The sequence below is a fragment of the Meriones unguiculatus genome, chromosome 14, assembly GCF_030254825.1.
Source record: "Meriones unguiculatus strain TT.TT164.6M chromosome 14, Bangor_MerUng_6.1, whole genome shotgun sequence".
NCBI lineage: Eukaryota > Metazoa > Chordata > Mammalia > Rodentia > Muridae > Meriones > Meriones unguiculatus.
Window position 1 is genome coordinate 78,516,005 of NC_083361.1, and position 17,480 is coordinate 78,533,484.

General features: G+C 36.0%; 1 protein-coding gene across 3 annotated transcripts in view; it reads left to right on the top strand.

Moving 5' to 3' along the window:
- Rab30 (RAB30, member RAS oncogene family) overlaps positions 1-10,145 on the top strand; it is a 94,375-nt gene extending 84,230 nt beyond the window's left edge. For all 3 annotated transcript variants that reach the window (XM_060367587.1, XM_060367588.1, XM_021658069.2), the window contains one exon: positions 994-10,145. In XM_060367587.1, coding sequence (XP_060223570.1) covers positions 994-1,244 — 251 coding nt within the window. In that variant the 3' untranslated portion in view covers positions 1,245-10,145. The remainder of the gene's footprint in view (positions 1-993) is intronic.
- Positions 10,146-17,480: the final 7,335 nt, after the last annotated feature.

Sequence of the window (17,480 nt, forward strand, 5' to 3'; positions counted from 1 at the left end):
CAATTCCCATCGAAGAACCACCACACTGAATACTATAGCGTGTAACAAGTTTGTACTCCCACCAGTAATGGATGTCAGCCTACCTGGAAAAAGGAGAAAACTTTTAAAAGGTAAAATACACCCCGAGTTAATTGGACAGATACTTAGATTAATATTTTAAAGCTGTCAAAAATTTACCTAATCTCATACTCATATTTCACTTTCTCATATCTCAGTTCCAAGGGACATCAACACAATTACTTTATCCTTCAATACACACATAGCAGCCTCAGAATCCCAATACCAGCTCTACCATTGACCAGTGAATGAGTTCAAGACTTTGTCCTTAAAGGGCCTTTTGTCCTTAGTGTACACACCTAAGGATGCAGAATTTAAATCATGATGATTTAAATTCACTTGAAATAGTTGTCATACTTATGCCACTATGACAAACTAATATTTATAGTTACTTTTTAAATTTAAATTTTGTTTTAATTACATAATTGTGTTGTTATATAAAACATGAACTTCTAAAGTCAAAACAGTAAAGCAGAATATGCCCAGAGACGTCTGGCTTCTGCCCGTATGTTCTCTACTTTTCTCTTTCTGGGTGACTATTGTCTTTAAAATTACAGCCTTGGTTTATTATTTTCTTAAAGAATAAGCCAAAAGTGGAATTTTTATGTTTTCCGTTTAGGCAGTTGTAGATTATACTTCTCAATTCATGGCACTGTATAGAATATTCCTCACTGTTTTTTTCTTTACTGGGTTGAATACTAGTGTGCATGTATTGTACTTTATGCAAGGAATTTGGGTTGTTTCCAGTCTTTGCCGTTGCAGATGGCACTGGTATTTTAAAGTAAACATTCCTGCAATCACGGTCATATTTGCTTTGCTTTACTTGCTCATCTGTTTAATCTGTCCATCCACTTCAGGTCTGGAATCAAATCGTGATGCTTCCCAGATGAAACAAAGTCAAGTGATAATACTTTTTTTGATTTGCCATCATTACAGGCAACAAGATTGACCTGGCTGAAAGGAGAGAGGTCTCCCAGCAGAGAGCAGAAGAATTTTCTGAGGCTCAGGACATGTATTACCTGGAGACTTCAGCCAAGGAATCTGATAATGTGGAGAAACTCTTCCTTGACTTAGCATGCCGACTCATCAGTGAAGCAAGACAGAACACACTGGTGAACAATGTATCTTCACCCTTACCCGGAGAGGGGAAGAGCATCAGCTATTTGACTTGTTGTAATTTCAACTAAAGGCTGAGAGGCAAAGAGAATCAAAGGGAATCAGTAGTTGCCTTGGTGGGCCGTATGTTGCTAGGGAATCTGGCAATGACTATGGCTCCCGCTCTTGGACCTTCTGACTCCTGTAGGCTCCAGAGCTTACAAAGCATGCAGGCCAAGGGCCTTGCCTGCAGGCCAGCATTAGCAGAACACATAATGGTTTTACCCTTTTGCAATCTGGCATTGGAGCAAGGAGAAAATTGCACTAAGCGCTCCATGATCTGCAGAGCATGTTGCTTTTGTTTTTAAAAAAGCAAGTAAAAATGCATTCCTGAACACAGTGCAGGGGATCATATGCTGTAGGAATCTCTCCTGCGTGTCAGCGGGTGCACGTGGGGTTGTTTTTTAGGCTTCAGTGGTAATCTGGTGCCATGGTTTTCTTGTCTACCAGGTAAACCAAAACTGGAAAGGCCAAGTACTGTCTCTGTAGTACTTACTGATGACTCCATGGAGATTTTGAAAAGTGTTATTTCTTTTGTCCACAAGCACTTTCAAAACCTTTGGGATGTAAAAATGGAAACTCTTCTCATGACCAACAGTAAAAATTATTGTTTAATAATATATACAAGCTCCATGACTCTTTGGTGCTAATGAGTATGCTATTTCACAGACCAAACATTTTAGTACATTGATACCCTTAGATATATTACCTAGAAATAAAATGGGGGAAATCCATGAATCAACAGTCTTTTTCAGAGTCTCGTTCCAATTTTAGTATATGTGCTGCTGAAGCGAGCACTTTTTCAGAGTCTCATTACCACCTTTTCTAGGATTGGTTTGGACATGAGAATCCTTTTTCTTTCATATTCTCCTTGAAATTTCTTAACTTTCTTTTATTCTTTCATAGTTTTCCTGCCCTTTAAGTAAATCAAAGTCTAAAAAAAAAAAAAATAGGGAAAAATCCAAGTGGATGATGACATTCTAATGAAGAACATTAGTTGTAAGACATTTTGAGTAGCATGAGAAATCAGAGCAGACATGACCAAAATACTGTGGAATATGGACTGACTGCAAGAGCCAGGTTCCAGACAGCACAGTCCTCTGTAACAGGTCACACCTTTTCTTTTCTGGAACTATTCTTGGGTAGACCAAGGTTTAGAATTTTGTAGACATTTTTAGTATAATAAAGTGAGAACAGCAACAGATGAAAAGTCTCACAAACCATTTTTGTATCTTCAGTGAACTTAGGAAAGTCCTGCTCAGGAAGCAGGCTGAGTTGTCATGTATTATATTAATGTTGACCTCAGATTCATGACCATACATTCTTTTCCCTTTACCTTTTTTTCCCTGGTATCTCTGTATAGCTTTCTTTTTCCTACTCCTTTTTCTCTTTCCTTCCCATGCTGGTATGCATGTGTTACTGGAAATCTCCAATTCAAATGGAGGTATATATGCCTTTACTTAGCCAATTATAAAACAGGACTCAAATTGGAAGACATGCTGCTTAATGAGTTCCTGTTTCTTCAGTACCATGCTTTGATACCTTCCAATTTGTTCACTGTCATCAGAGCAAATTGCGACAGTAAATTAAATCTGTATGCTGTTGATGTTGTTAGGTGATTCTGTAGCTTGCTGTATAGCATAACTGAGTGATGAATCATTGAATGAGGATATGACGTGTAATTCCACTGTTGGTATTGATGGCGATAATCTTGGACCTGACATGTCACTCTTGGAAAGCTACTGAATTGTAAAGCAGTGAGTCAACACAGCAGGATATTGATAACACATTTCTAGTAGATTCTGTAATGTCCAATCTCTTTCACATGTATTATTTCCAGTCATTGGTATTGTGACTGGGTCACTATGCTTTTCTTAATTCTATAGGAAAGAGAAAGGCTTCCTAAAAGTTTGGGCTGCTTTTCCTTTATACAGGAAGAAATCACTTTAATGAAAATAAAAATCATGCATAATTAGTTACCTTTACTTCTTTATTAAGTCAGCAACTAAAGGCATCAGAAGATAAACTAATCAAGGTTACAGAAGAATTTATCTTTTTACTGTGAATTTTCCTAAATTTAGATTTATTAATTTTCTTTACTGCAAAATTCTGATCTCAGCATATGATGACTCAGCCTTGTCTCACAGCAGTATTTTAAAAATTATGTGTTGTGAACTTCAAGGGCTTTGTTAGATTGGACTAATTTAGCTCCAGAATAACAGCTTTTGGGGTCACATTATTGTTATGTTATTTGCATTGCTTAGGGATTATGGCATCCCATCTGCCCCTTCAGGTTCAGAAGGAGCTTCAAGAGCCCTACTTCAGGTCTCTGTCCCCCTGGGCCTCCATATCTTTTAGTGAATCAGTCACCAACGCTTGACCATTTAGTGTGGCCCCATCAGAAGCTGGGCCCTTATGTTCCACAGTTCCATGAATTTAAGATCAGGCATTTTGGATATTCAGTGATGTATCTCAAGTTTGAGAACAATCCTTTACAATATTGTAGGTGCAATAAATACCAGTCGAATAAATGATTCAGTGCCAAGATATTTGTTTGTTTGGTTTTTTGAGACAGGGTTTCTCTGTGTAGCCTTGGCTTTCCTGACTTTGTAGACCAGGCTGGCCACCAACTCACAGTGATCCACCTGCCTCTGCCTTCCTGAGTGCTGGGACTAAAGGTGTGCACCACTGTGTCTGGCTTGTTTGTTATTTCAAAATGGAAATCATTAAACTGGTCCTTCAGAAAGAATAATTTTAATCTAGGACAGAACATAAATTTTATTTTGCCTAATAATTCTCATTGTTGGGGCAATTTTTGCTCAGATAAGTCCCTTTTACATAAAACTATTTAATGGTGAAAAACCCAAGATTTGGTTTATGTAATGTAGTTTGTCTCATCCTGACAAGACCATCTCTTCTTCCATTTCCAATGATTGGGGTTTTTTTTGTTTAATAAAATTATCAAATATGTGGCAATATTTTGTAGTTTCCATTGAAAACACATGTTCAGGTTATAGAGTCATGCTTGGAAAAGGTCTATGGAATCATGTAATATTCTGGTATGGGTTTGTATAGACTGTGTCCTCAAAGAAACTTAGCGGGTTTCTCCTTTTCCTACACAAAGCTGTGTTTCTTTGTTTTCTTTTATTAGATCTGTTGCATTACATTATTATTTAATTATATAGAGCCAATTATCTTTTGCATCGACCTGTAAGGTTACATCATCGGCTTTTTCTGGCTTTCATCCTCCCCTCCATATTTTAGTCATTTTATGTCAGCATCTTTCCCTAAGGGGAAAGACAGTAACTAAAAATGAAACTGAAATTTATTAGCCCGAGACAGTATGTCAAGTTCTGATTTTGAAATTGTTAAGAAACCACTGACCAAAACAAGATGTTTGACTCAAAGCAGTGAGGCTCGATGGAGAGGGAGGAAGCAGAGTCTTTATCTTCTGTTCATAAAAGTGCACCTTGGAAGGAGCCTAGTGACTCCCAGGGTTAGATCAAAGATTTGCCAGTCTCCTCTTTAAGCTATCTCACATTATCAACTTAAGTTAGACTAATTCTGGGAAAAAAAAAAAAGTAACAGTTGCAAATCATTTTGAACTTGTTTTTCTCCCATGTATCAATACCAGTGGCCTTAAAGATAGGGAAAGTTTCTAAGTCTCAGTCCTACAGAATGCTATGCATCTCATGGCCATATATATACTTATTAGGGATCACTTTCCTGTTAGCTTTTAAAAGAAGCTGTGGGTTTGCATGCTTTTTTTTTTTTTAAAGAATTTTTAACTGCAAGGGTTTACTTTTTTCCTTCAACCACAGTCTTGACAGGCGTGTTTCACATCTCAGCCTTCTGACAAAATGTATTCCACATAAGCAATTATTTTTAAACAATAAATGAAAATGTATTTTCTTCTGGGCACAAGTTCCTGTGGCACAAGTTTATCTATGTTTGAAAGGAAAGTTGCCTTTCCCTTACAACACAGGCAATATTGGCTTACAATATTATCCTTTCAGGTCAGCTTTTAATATTGAGTAATATAGATGGTACTTCATCTCCTTCCTAAATCAAAGGATTTTCATGTTATAATTATTTCTGGTAGGCCTTTTTTTTTTTTTTTGTAAGACCAGATCTCAGTCAGGCTAACATAGAAATCACAATGTAGTTCAGGCTGCCTTTGAACCCATGTTAATTCTTCTGCCTCAGTCTCACTGGGACTATAGATATGAGCCTATGGCTATCTTGGTGATCCCCTCTTTGAAACTAAAAACAAAGGGATAACTAGTGGTGTAAGTGAATATAACACAAGATAGTTGAAGATTATTTGAATTTTTGTGGGGCGTGGCAGAGAGAGAAATATAATTAAAAGATACTTCAGAGAGATAGAATGAAACCCACCACACTGAAGCCACAGAGACACTGATTATGCTGTGTCAGGGGAGAATTTTTGCAAAACATTGGAGTCCTCTTGTAATAGCTGCCTTTTTGTCAAGCAAAGGGTAGATACAAACTGTGCAAAGAAAATGTGGAGATGACCTACAATGTTGAGGATTGGCCCAGATACTTTATTAATTCAAAATCCTAAATTGCAGTGTCTTTTCTTACATGCAATTAAATATATGTTGACCAATAGTTAATGACTTTTTTTGAAAAAAGGCTATTTGTTCTGTCACAAATGCACTACTCTAGGGAAAATGCTGGCTACATGTTCTTAGACCAAGAGACTGACCTGCTATTAAGACTTAAACTAGAAATAAATGTCTTGTCAGTTCCTATTAAAATCCAACTGGCTTCTGAGTTAAAAACAGAAGAGGTATCATTTTAGCAGAGGCAATATGAAATCATGCCAATTATTTATCTCATTTGACCTAATAAGCAATGTGTTCTCCTCAGTATGTTAGAAGTGGTTTAGCATAGGAGAATCGTCTATTAAAGATCACCCCATAGTGTTCCATGAGAGGGCCAGTGGCAGAAAGCCATCCTTAAAATCTGCTTAGGAAGTCTCAAATGACACTTGGTGGATTTCCTTGATTCTGGAGAAAGTGAGTTTAAAAGGGGTAAGGTCAATCTGTTTCCTGTATAATGTAAAGTACATGCTCAAAGTACAAAACAGGTCTTTAACTTGAAAACAAAAGAACTAAAAGCATTTTTTTCTAATTATTTACAAATAGTTCCATTTGTAAAATTGTTTGCACCCTTTCCAGTCTGACAGGTGGCTCTTGTTTAGTTTTTAGAAAAGGAAATCATTGCTCTTGAATCAGTACGGAAAAAAACATACTTGAATTTGGGTGGGAGTTTCTCTGGTTCCCTTGGAATAAGAAATTGGAATACAAAGACTAGTTGCCAGTTCTTCATTGACCTCATCAGGTGTATGAGTTTTTTCCCCCAATGATTAAAAGCAGAATGGCAGATGCTGAACCATATTCTGATGAAATTCTTGGTCATTGTGACTGATACTTCAGAGAACAACATAAGAAGTTTAAAAGTGGAGCATGAGGTTACCCATGTGCAGTCCTACAATATAAATGTTAGTTGGGGCTTTAGGCAGAGTTTGAGCAGTTTTCTTATCTTTGAGATGAACCTGTTAGGAGTTTGCTGAAAATTAGGTGATATAAACTGAAATATATATTGCTCAGCAAATAGAAAGCACTCAAATATTAGGGTTGTTTTTTTTTTTTTTTAACTCTCCCTAGTTAAGAATGGACTTTGGGGTCCAGGCAGTAGTGGCATGCACCTTTAATCCCAGCACTTGGGAGACAGAGGCAGGCAGATCAATATGAGTTTGAGGCCAACCTGGTACACAGAACAATTTCCAGGACATGACCACACACAGAGAAACCCTGTCTTGAAAAATACCACACACACACACACACAAATAGACTTTGGAAGTAGGAGCAGTAACATAGATGACTTTAGTCCCATGTATCTGGGAAGCTGAGGTGGGAGCTAGGGCAACTATAGGGACACTCCATATCCAAATTTTAAGAAATGATTTGGGTCAGTCTGTTTCAAAGAAAAGAATTTCATTTCTACAAGGGTTCCTTAAAAGGGAGTGTCTGATTGGCTTTGCTTTCAGATGTCAAGTCACCCATTTCTTTCCATGCATCTTGAGAGACATTCTGTTTCAATAGATGATTCCAGGGTTGTAAACTCCTTATTATCAGGAAACTTTCTCTTAGAACTGAAATACCTCACATGCAATGCAAACCTCTTGTTGATCTCATTCTCCTTGGGAAGAAAATGGCTTGGTTGTTCCCTGTAAGGGGTCACATTTGCTGTCTATTATTGCCCTTTGTCTACTCTCTGAAAATTAAGTCATAAAAGCATGTTAAGGTGGTTATGTTTATCTTCTTGGTGAACATCAGGATAGTTGTAGGTTAACTCTTAGTTTCTTTCTGCGATCAGATTTAGATAATCACACTGTTGATTAGCTCTTCAATTACCCATGCATTTCTCCCTTTACTAATAATGTATAATGGATATCCAAGTAAGACTAATTCTAGCTGTGTGGCTCTTCTTTCCATCTGTAGGTAAAGATGATAGCATAAATCCCAGTTATGTGATCTTCTTTTAGAATTTAATTCCATATACTACATTATTTGATGAATGTATTACGAATACTCTAAAATATTTTGATTCTCCTTTTTATGTGTGTGCTACATTTTGAAATAAAAATTGGGGCACTAACAGAGCAATAGAGTTTTGCTCTATTGTCCTAATAGAGCAAAAGTTCATATGAAAAGAATCTGTTTGGTTAGAATAACTCACTAGTTGATGAATGGCACATAGCTTTTGTTTAAGATTATACAGTTATGCCTGGATTAAATAATAATAATAAACTTGGTAACGCCCTCTGAAAAACAGCTGCTAAGCATACTGCTTCTGGAATGTAATCATTAGGAATAAATATTCTCATCTTCTATACAATTACAGAATGTTAGAGGAACTTTACTGTAGTCTATTTGACAATGAATGTCAGTTGATTTACTAAATGAATACTTTTACAGTAATTTTATCCTTTTAGGGCTAATTGGGACCTTCAGGCCCCTGGTATAAAACATTTCAAATGATTAGAATGCTGGCTTCTAACTTCTACTCATTGGGAGTGTCCGCCTAGACATACCAGATGGTTAGAGCTCCTTTGATGGTGTGTAAACAAGATGCACAAATCTGTCTTAACTAATGCATGCGTAAAACTGCTGTTTTCAGAAAAGAAAAAAAATTCTGCTAAAATTTCAATTAATAAAGAATTAAAATTTGAAAAAAGTATGCCCTGTATATTATTGCACACACATTAAATGCATGACTTTTAGCATAGACGTGAAATAAAATATTTAATTCTGGAGATCTCAGCAGCTAGTTAAAATAGTTACAGAAGTTGCTTTGTGAAAACTTAGAAAATCCTTGATTTTCATCATTTTCTCATCTCTCTATTAAACCAGGAATATTTTAAATATACAGTTTCAACAAACAGGTTGACCAGTGGATTTTTAATGAACTTAATTCTCAATATATGGCTACTGGTTTTATGCATAGGCTCTCTGTAAACTCCACACATATATATACATATATATCACTATATAAACCCTAATAATCTACTTTACTGTAAGCATAGTTCTTGGTTTAAATGTCGATATGCAGATATTAACAGTACAATATATATTTTGTATTAAGTTTGCTTAACAGAAAGGTCATTAGAAATAAATATAAGCCATTGGTAACCTGAATACAATTAGTTAAAAACATTGTATAGAAAAGTGATTTATAAAAAATCCAGTCCAATTTCAAAAGGGGTCAAAGAGGAACTAGGAACTCAAAAAAAATTTTTTTTAAAGTAAAATTATATCTTTTAAAAATTCAGATAATTCACACACAGTAACTCACTATTTTGAAAACTCAGTGTTTTTAGTGTACTCACTATATTCTACATTGTCACTACTATCTAACTTGAGAATATGTAATTCCAAAAGGCTCTGTATCTATTAGTAGCCAAACCTCCTCCCTTGTCAGCATCTGGCAACAGTCCGTCTGCTTTCTATCTATGGATCTCTCTTCCATATAAATATAATCATACAATGTGTGGCCTTTTGTGCCTGGCTTCTGTTAAGATTTTCAAGGCTCATCTGTATTGTAGCATGAGTCAGTAAGTTCTTTTTATGGCTAAGTAATATTCCATCGTGTGTGTATGAGTGTGTGTGTGTGAATTTATTTGTGAATTAATCAACTTTTGGACATTTAGATTGTTTCTACTTTCTGGCTAGTATAAGTAATGCTGCTAGAACATTTATGTAATTTTTGTATGTGGTCATATGGTTTTTTTCACATCTCAAAACAAATCAAGTAATTTGTATTAATTTAATTAGAACCTTTTAAAGTCCTCCTCGGAGAATGAAACTTATGATCTTGGTTAAATTGGTCAATTGGACTCCAGAATAATGCCTAGCTGTCAGGTATATCCATAAGAATCTTTCTGTGAAGATGTCATTTTGATATGGTTATCAGTTTCATGAGGACTCCTTCAGTCTTCGTAGAAATTACATTGTCATCACTGAGAATTTCAAAGTGTTTTACATTCCTTTATGACAGTTACCAATCACTCTGGAGAGGGCATTCATTAAACCTTGTAGGATCTTTCAATCAATGAAGGAGCATTTTAAAGGCATGTTTCCTATGTATTAACAATCTCAACATTTGCATCTTCCTTCTTGGAAAATAGATCATCAAATTGCCAAACCTGCTGACTGTTGTAGTTTAAGTTTTTATTATTAAAAAGTAATTCATAATGAGAGTAAAAGTGTAAAGAATGTATTTTGTGTGCAAAGAATGAATGTATTTAACAAATTTTTTTATTTGTAACAATTTTTTAAAAAGTTGAATGGAAATTGATTTCCCATGTACTTGTACATAAATAAAATATTTACTGTTGTCCCCAATTGGAGGGTTATATGCCATGTCAATATGTCAAAACTGAATCAGCTTAAGTACACTCATGTCCCTCAGTATAACCTGGCCTACTCAGACAGCAGGCATTCACAGGGTGCTCATATGTGAATGTAGGCAAAACACATACATAAAGTAAAAACAAATATTAAATCTAAAAAGAAATTACAGGAAGACTATATTTTGGTACCTGCCCATCTGGAAATAAAGCTTGTAAAACTGACACCCACACATCTTTAGGAGAATGCCACTTATTAGGGCTATTCTGTAAACGCAGTTGAAAGAACCATTAGATGTATAAATCTAAATGTAGAAACCTAAATAGTACTTAAAATTTTTCTAAAAGTCGTAATTCTCTAGGAACAAATTTCAAAGGATGGATTTCAATGAAAATGGATGAAAAGTCTAACAGGTAATTAAAGAGAATGTGCTATAAAAATGTGATCCAAAGACTACAGATAAAAGGTTACAGAACACAAAGAATACATCTTGGATAATGAAAGATTTTGCAAAGAAAATCTGAGAAAGAACCAAACAGAAACACTGGGAAAAAAGGCCTCAAAAAGATAAATACAAAGTTCAATTGAAAACTTCAAAAAATACCAAATGAAACAAATGAAAGATCTACACAAAAGAAAGATGTTTAAAAATACCCCATTCAAAAAAAAAAAAAAGACAACAAAAATATATAGAGAACAAAGTAAAGGCAGGCATACTGGTGCAGGCCTTTAATTCTAGCACTTGAGAGACAGAGGCAGGTAGATCTCTGTGAAACCAGTCTGGGCTACATTGTTCCAGAACAGTCAAGGCTACATAGAGAGCTCTGTTAGTGTTACTTTAAAAAAATGTGTGTCTCAGTTAGTGTTACTTTAAAAAAATGTGTGTCTTAACCCAGCTAGTACCCAAATAATTGAGACAGGACTATTATATTTGTTTAATAAGCTTAACAGCACAATAACTGAGCAGTATTAATCTATTTTTAACTCTCTAAGCAAATCTACCTTTCTCCTAGAGTAAATCCCCTAGATACTTGCATTTTATAGCTTTCTCTGATCCAGCTGCACTTTTCTCATGATGTCTCCTGGACCTCTGGCCCTGACTGATCCCCACTTCCTCTCTCCTCTGGCTGGCAGGAAATGCAGCCCTATTCTCTCCCTTACTCAGTGACTGACTGACAAGTTGTTTTTTTTTTTTTTTTTTGACATATCAGGGGACAACTGGGAGTAAAGTTTAGACAGAAAATTATGAACAAGAATTGCAAACAGATATTGGGTGCAGAGAAATCAGCATTTGAATCTTTACACAGTACACAATAACATTATGCGTACAGAGATCCAGTCTCAAAAAACCCAACAACAACAATGATCCAAAAAAATAAAGATAAAAAAATGCCACAATGAAATCCAATGCTTTGTATGCTCATTTGAAAACTAATTAAAAATAGTAGAAATAGCTGGCCATAGTGGCGAAACATTTAATACCAGAACTCAGGAGGCAAAGCAGATGGAATTCTGTGAGTTTGAGGTCAGCATGGTCTACAAAAGTGAGTTCCATGTAAGCCAGGGCTGACTTGCTTAAAAACAAACAAACAAACAAACAAACACAAAAGTAGAAACAAAGAATGAAAAAAAGAATTCATAGTCTTTGTCAAATTATTAAAGATTAAACATCTATTTCCTTAGTATACACAAGAGAAGAGATTAAGCATATAGGAAACCTATTAATGATAATGGCCATGGTGGTACACAGCTGTAATCCCTGTAGGTGAGAAATTGAGAGTAATGAATTTGAATCCAGTCTGGGTTTCATAGCAAACCTGTCTCACAAAACAAGACAAAATAAATAGCATCCATATTTAATGAAATAATAGTAGAAAATTCCCTATTCTTGAGAATGACATGGACACCCCAAATGCAAATAGCCAGAATGGTCTTCTCCACAGCACACTCTTGTCAAATTACAGTTCAGTTTAAAATCTGGAAGAGAAAAGTCCCAAGTCACACACTTACAAGGAACTCACTAAGAGTCTAGGAGATTTCTCAGCAGGAACTCTGACAAGGAGAGAATACAATAACAGGTTATAAGTCCCAAAGAAAGTATCAGCCAACTAAAGCTTCCATAACCAGCAAGGCTACCCTTCAAAAATTATGAAGAATGACAGATCTTCGAAGACAAGGGAATCTGAGGAAATTCATAACCATTCAACATACCAAAACTTAGAAGTTCCACATACAAAAAAATTACTAAGAAGGCGCTTTATAGTAATAAATACTTACATAAAAAAAGATTTCAAGTAAAAATTCCAATGATGGCATTAAAGGACTTAGAAAATTATGAACAAGTGTACCTAAAAATTTGTACAGGAAATAGAGATTAAAGCAAAGGAAAGTGGAATAAAGCTGGTTATGTTGGCTCACATTTGTAACCCCAGAAGTCAGGAAGGCCAAACAGGAGAATCATCATGAGTTCCAGGCTAGCAAGGGTTCCATAGTGAGTTCTCGTTCTTCTCCAGACTGGTGACAGAGAGGACACAAGTAGTCTCCTAAAATAGAACCAACAGGATATAGAAAACCTGAATAGAAAAATAATGATGAGTTGAATGACTAGTAAGTCTGCCGTTAAAGAAAAGTCCAAGACACTGGAGAGATGGCTCAGCAGTTAGGAGCAGTTGCTGCTTGCTGCTCTTTTTGAGGACCTGAGGGTGGATTTTCATTCTCAGCACCCACATCAGGAGGCTCACAATTGTAACTCTAGCTCCTGGGTATCCAATGTCTCTGGGTTCCCTGGCACCTGAACTCACAAGCACGTATTCACAGATACATACACACACACACCCCTATATATAATTAAAAATAATAAAAACAAATCTTAAAAAATGAACATCCCAGGACCAGATTGTTTCACTGAACTCTAATGCTATACTATAAATATTTAACTGCAGTATTATCATTTGTCAATATTTGAAAAAGACCCCAAACTTAGTCTTAGGCAATAAGTGGAAAAGTGATAACAAAGACAGAAGAAAACTTTAGATAGATATCCAAAAGAACACAAATGCAAAAAGCCACAGAAAAATACTAGTAAATCAAATTCAACACGACATTAAAAAGGTTTACAGCATGACCAGACTGGTTTCACTATAGGGATGCATGGATGGGTCAATATACATACAAATAAATAAACATGATATACCGCATAAAGAGAATGGAAGATAAAACAATACCATAATCTCAGCAGATGAATAAAAAGCATGAAATTCAACTTCATTTCACGGTAAAATCCTTAAACAAACTAGGTATATAAGGTGCATTCTTCAATATAACAAAAACCCGGGGCCAATAAGAAACAGAAAGCATGTCCCTTAAAAAGAAGGTGATGATGTCTATTTTTAATACTTGCCCTAGTATTATTGTTAATTTAAACTTCCGGACCAGAAAAGCAACCAACCAATCAAACATGTTGTAGTACATCATGAAGGAAGGTCAGGGCAGGAATGCAAGGTAGGGACCTGGAGGCAAGAACTGAAGCAGAGGCCATGAAGAAAATACTGCTTCCTGGCTCATTTCCCCATATTTTGCTTAGTCTGCTTTCTTATACAACTCAGGATGGCCTGCCCAAGGGCAGTCCTCCTCCAGCAGTCATTAATCAAGAAAATGCCCCACAGACTTGTTAGGGTCCAATCTGATGGAAGCATTTTCTCAGTTGAGATTCCCTCTTCCTAGAGTACTCAAACTCGTGTCAAGTTGATAAAAAAAAATTAATGAAGACATCACTCTTATACAATATAGTACTAGAAGTTTTAGGCAGAACAATTTAACAGGAGGGAAAACAAAAATCATACAAATAGAACGAGAGGGAATCAATCAAAGTATCTCTGTTCTTAGATGGCATGAATCTATCCATAGAAAAATTTAAAGACTCTACCAAAAGACTATCAGAGGAGGGCTAGAGAGATGGCTCAGAGGTTAAGAGCACTAGCTGTTCTTCTAAAAATTGTGAGTTCAATTCCCAGCACTACATGGTGGCCTATCATCTGTAATAAGATCTGGTGCCCTCTTCTGGCATGCAGGTACACATGCAGGCAGAATACTACATAAATAGTAAATAAATCTTTAAAAAAAAAAAAAAGACTATCAGAGGATAGGAACATTATCTAAAAACAGAATAAAAAAATCAGAGCAAAAAACAGTTTTCCTATCTATCTACCAATTTGTTATGAAAAAAAAATCATGAAAGCAACTCTTATTTACAAACACACACAACACACACCAAAACAAAAAACTCCTCACGAGAGCTCATAGAAAACATCACATGACAAAACTGAGTCTTCAATGAAACCAGAAACTGCCACTTCACGTAAGTATAGAATAAACTCAATTGCTAGTCAATGGATGAATAAGAAAATATTGTATATATACACAAAGAAGTTTATCCAGCCCAAATATAATATATAATTTGCAGCAAAATGACAAGAGTATATGATATAAAGTAAAATAGTCAAATACAAAAAGACAAAGTATTTCATGTGTATAAATTTAAAAAAATATTGTAAGATGCTTTTAAAGTAAGTTAGTGATCACTAACTAAGGATTTCAAATGGTTCTGGGTTGAGGATAAGAGTGGAAGGGTTTGCTGTAGACACACCGTCTATACACATGGAGATAGCTCATGTAACTTCATTACATGTTCAAAACTGGCATGAGTTCTAAAGAGTACAGTAGGTCAGGAGTATGGTAGAATTAATAGGGTGACAGGAGCAGTCCTATAAACTTCAGTTTCCTCGTATATTGTTCTTCAGTTAATTGAACATAGGTAAGCTGTAACTATATTAAATGACATCATGAAGTGTGTATAGTTTTGGGGCTGAAAAAATCAATTCAGACTCTGTTATACAATGACAATAGCTCTGAAGTTGGTATGAGACTCTATACCTTAGTAGAGTGCATCCTTGGAATGCACAAGGGAGATGTTGGCAGACATTTCTGACTTTGCCCATCTTATGGTTTTTAACTGTTCCCTTAATAGTTGAATCATGTAAAATTGCTGCTACTACAGGTAAAACTAGCCATATGCTGGCAACTTCAAGATTCTAATATTATCCAGTTCTAAGCAGCAAGAACTGTTTGGTAACTACAACTAGCCAGAGGAAAAAACACTGACCCTCATACTTTTCATCAAGGGTCTTTCAAAAGTTACTATACCTCACACATTGTTTTTCCCATTAGCAAAATGGAATGCACTGCAAACCTGCATAAATCCTAACATGCTCACTCATAAAAACATCAATACTTGATATATGATGTCTGCATATCCCTAAATGGATACAGTCTCTAGATGAAACCTGGATCTATATTTATAATAAAAACCACATGGTGTGCTTTTGGTCAAGTGCTCACAACTGAATATTTTAAGAGCTATAGCCTATTTCTGGAACTGGAAAAAAAATTTTTTTTTTTTCAGGAAACCATGTTAATACTACAAGACAGTCTCATTGTTTACACCTAGAGTATATTTAAGCTTTTACAGAATAGTGGTATTTTCATATCTAAATAAAAATAAACAAAGAGAAATAGTCTTCCTTACTTTGATCTATAGTGTTAGAGCTTAAGAACTAGTTTATTGATGCCAAACCTTGTCTTAGTTTGGATTTCATTTCTGTGATGAAACACCATGAATATGGCAACTCTTATAAAGAAAACATTTAATTGGGGCTGGGTTACAGTTTCAGAGGTTTAGTCCATTATCATCATGGTGGGAAGCAGTGCAGCCTACAGGCAGAAATGATGTTGAAGGAGCTAAGAGTTCTACATCTTGATCTGAAGGCAGCCAGGAGAGACTGGGAGACTGGGCATACTTGAGCATCTATAACTTCAAAGCCTACCTCCACAGTGACACACTTCCTCCAACAAGGCCATACCTCCTAATAGTGCCACTCCCTGTGGCCAAGCATTCAAACACATGAATCTATGGGGGTCATTCCTATTCAAACTATGACAATCCTTTAAAGCAATCTTTGGAGTAGGTAGAGCACATGTTTTAAGCAAAGACAGAGATGAAGATAGCATTCTAGGCAAAGGCTTTTAGTAAAAGTATCTCATACTTTTAACAAATTAACCTCTTTGAATCTCAGGCTTCTTTTCTTCTCCTCGGATTTCTCACCTTATGCATTTATTTTACAATTCTGATTTATGAAGGTCAGAGGATGGCCAGTAGTGGTGGCCTTCAGATAAGGCATACACCAGGTACTGAGGTGGTTCCAACTGGGAAGACAGGGTTGGAAATCTATACCTTAGGGGAACATTCCCCAGGAATGCTAGAAACATGTCTTCCGACTGGGGGAACATGCAGATTCAAGATGGCAAGAAAGCGGAAACAGTATCTTGATTCTACTCAAGTCCCAAATCTATTCTAGGTTGTTCCAGATAGCAATCCAATGGATTCTTAAGTTTATTGTATAGAACAACAACAAAATCAATGCTTTATTTATATATTATTTATTACATGACAAATCATGTTCTAGTCACTGGGAGTACAGCAGGAATGAAAGTTCACTTACTCTGATGATCTATATCATATAGAAAGCAGTAGAAAATAAGTAAATTCACAGTATGTAAATTTTGAGAGTTGTTACAAAGATCGGACAGGACAAGGAAGCAAGATAGTGATGGTGCAAGTTGTTATTTTATATAGAATGGTCAAAAGAAGGCCTCAACAATATCATGTCACTTGAAAACAGATTTAGGGCAGTGAAAGGAAAGAATAGTGTGTAACCTTTGGTAGAAAGTATTATAGACATAAATTATAGAATATACAAAGGCCTCAAGGCAGAGTTCCTGGTGTACTTTAACAGAAAGCCTGAACTGGCTGTTGCCTGCATCCCTTGGATTCCAGCAGCCCAAAACATCCTAACCCGGTTTTCCTGGACACAGGAGCAGTGGCAGGACAAATTGAGGCTCCTAACCCTGGTAGGTCATTGTCTACAATATTTTCAAGATAATGCTTCACTATTATGCTCCTATTCAGACAAAATGAGCTCTCTCTCCTTTCCTCACCCATTTGCTGGAGGATCACTGCTTTCCCCAAATCCGCAAGCCGATCTGAAGATTGGGGGCTGTGGGCTTGATGGAGGAAAGAGTTGCCTCACTTTCATATGGTTTACCTTTTTGGTAGCAGCTTCTGGGTCCTGTCCCCTAACCAGGAAACTGTTCAGATGACGCTGTGTTCAGTCTGAGGATCTGTGTGATGATGTCTCTGGTTATGCTCTTGTCTACTATCCTTTTTCTTCCTCCACAGATTCTGCAGCTGTTCCTGTTTCTCTTTTTTGAGAT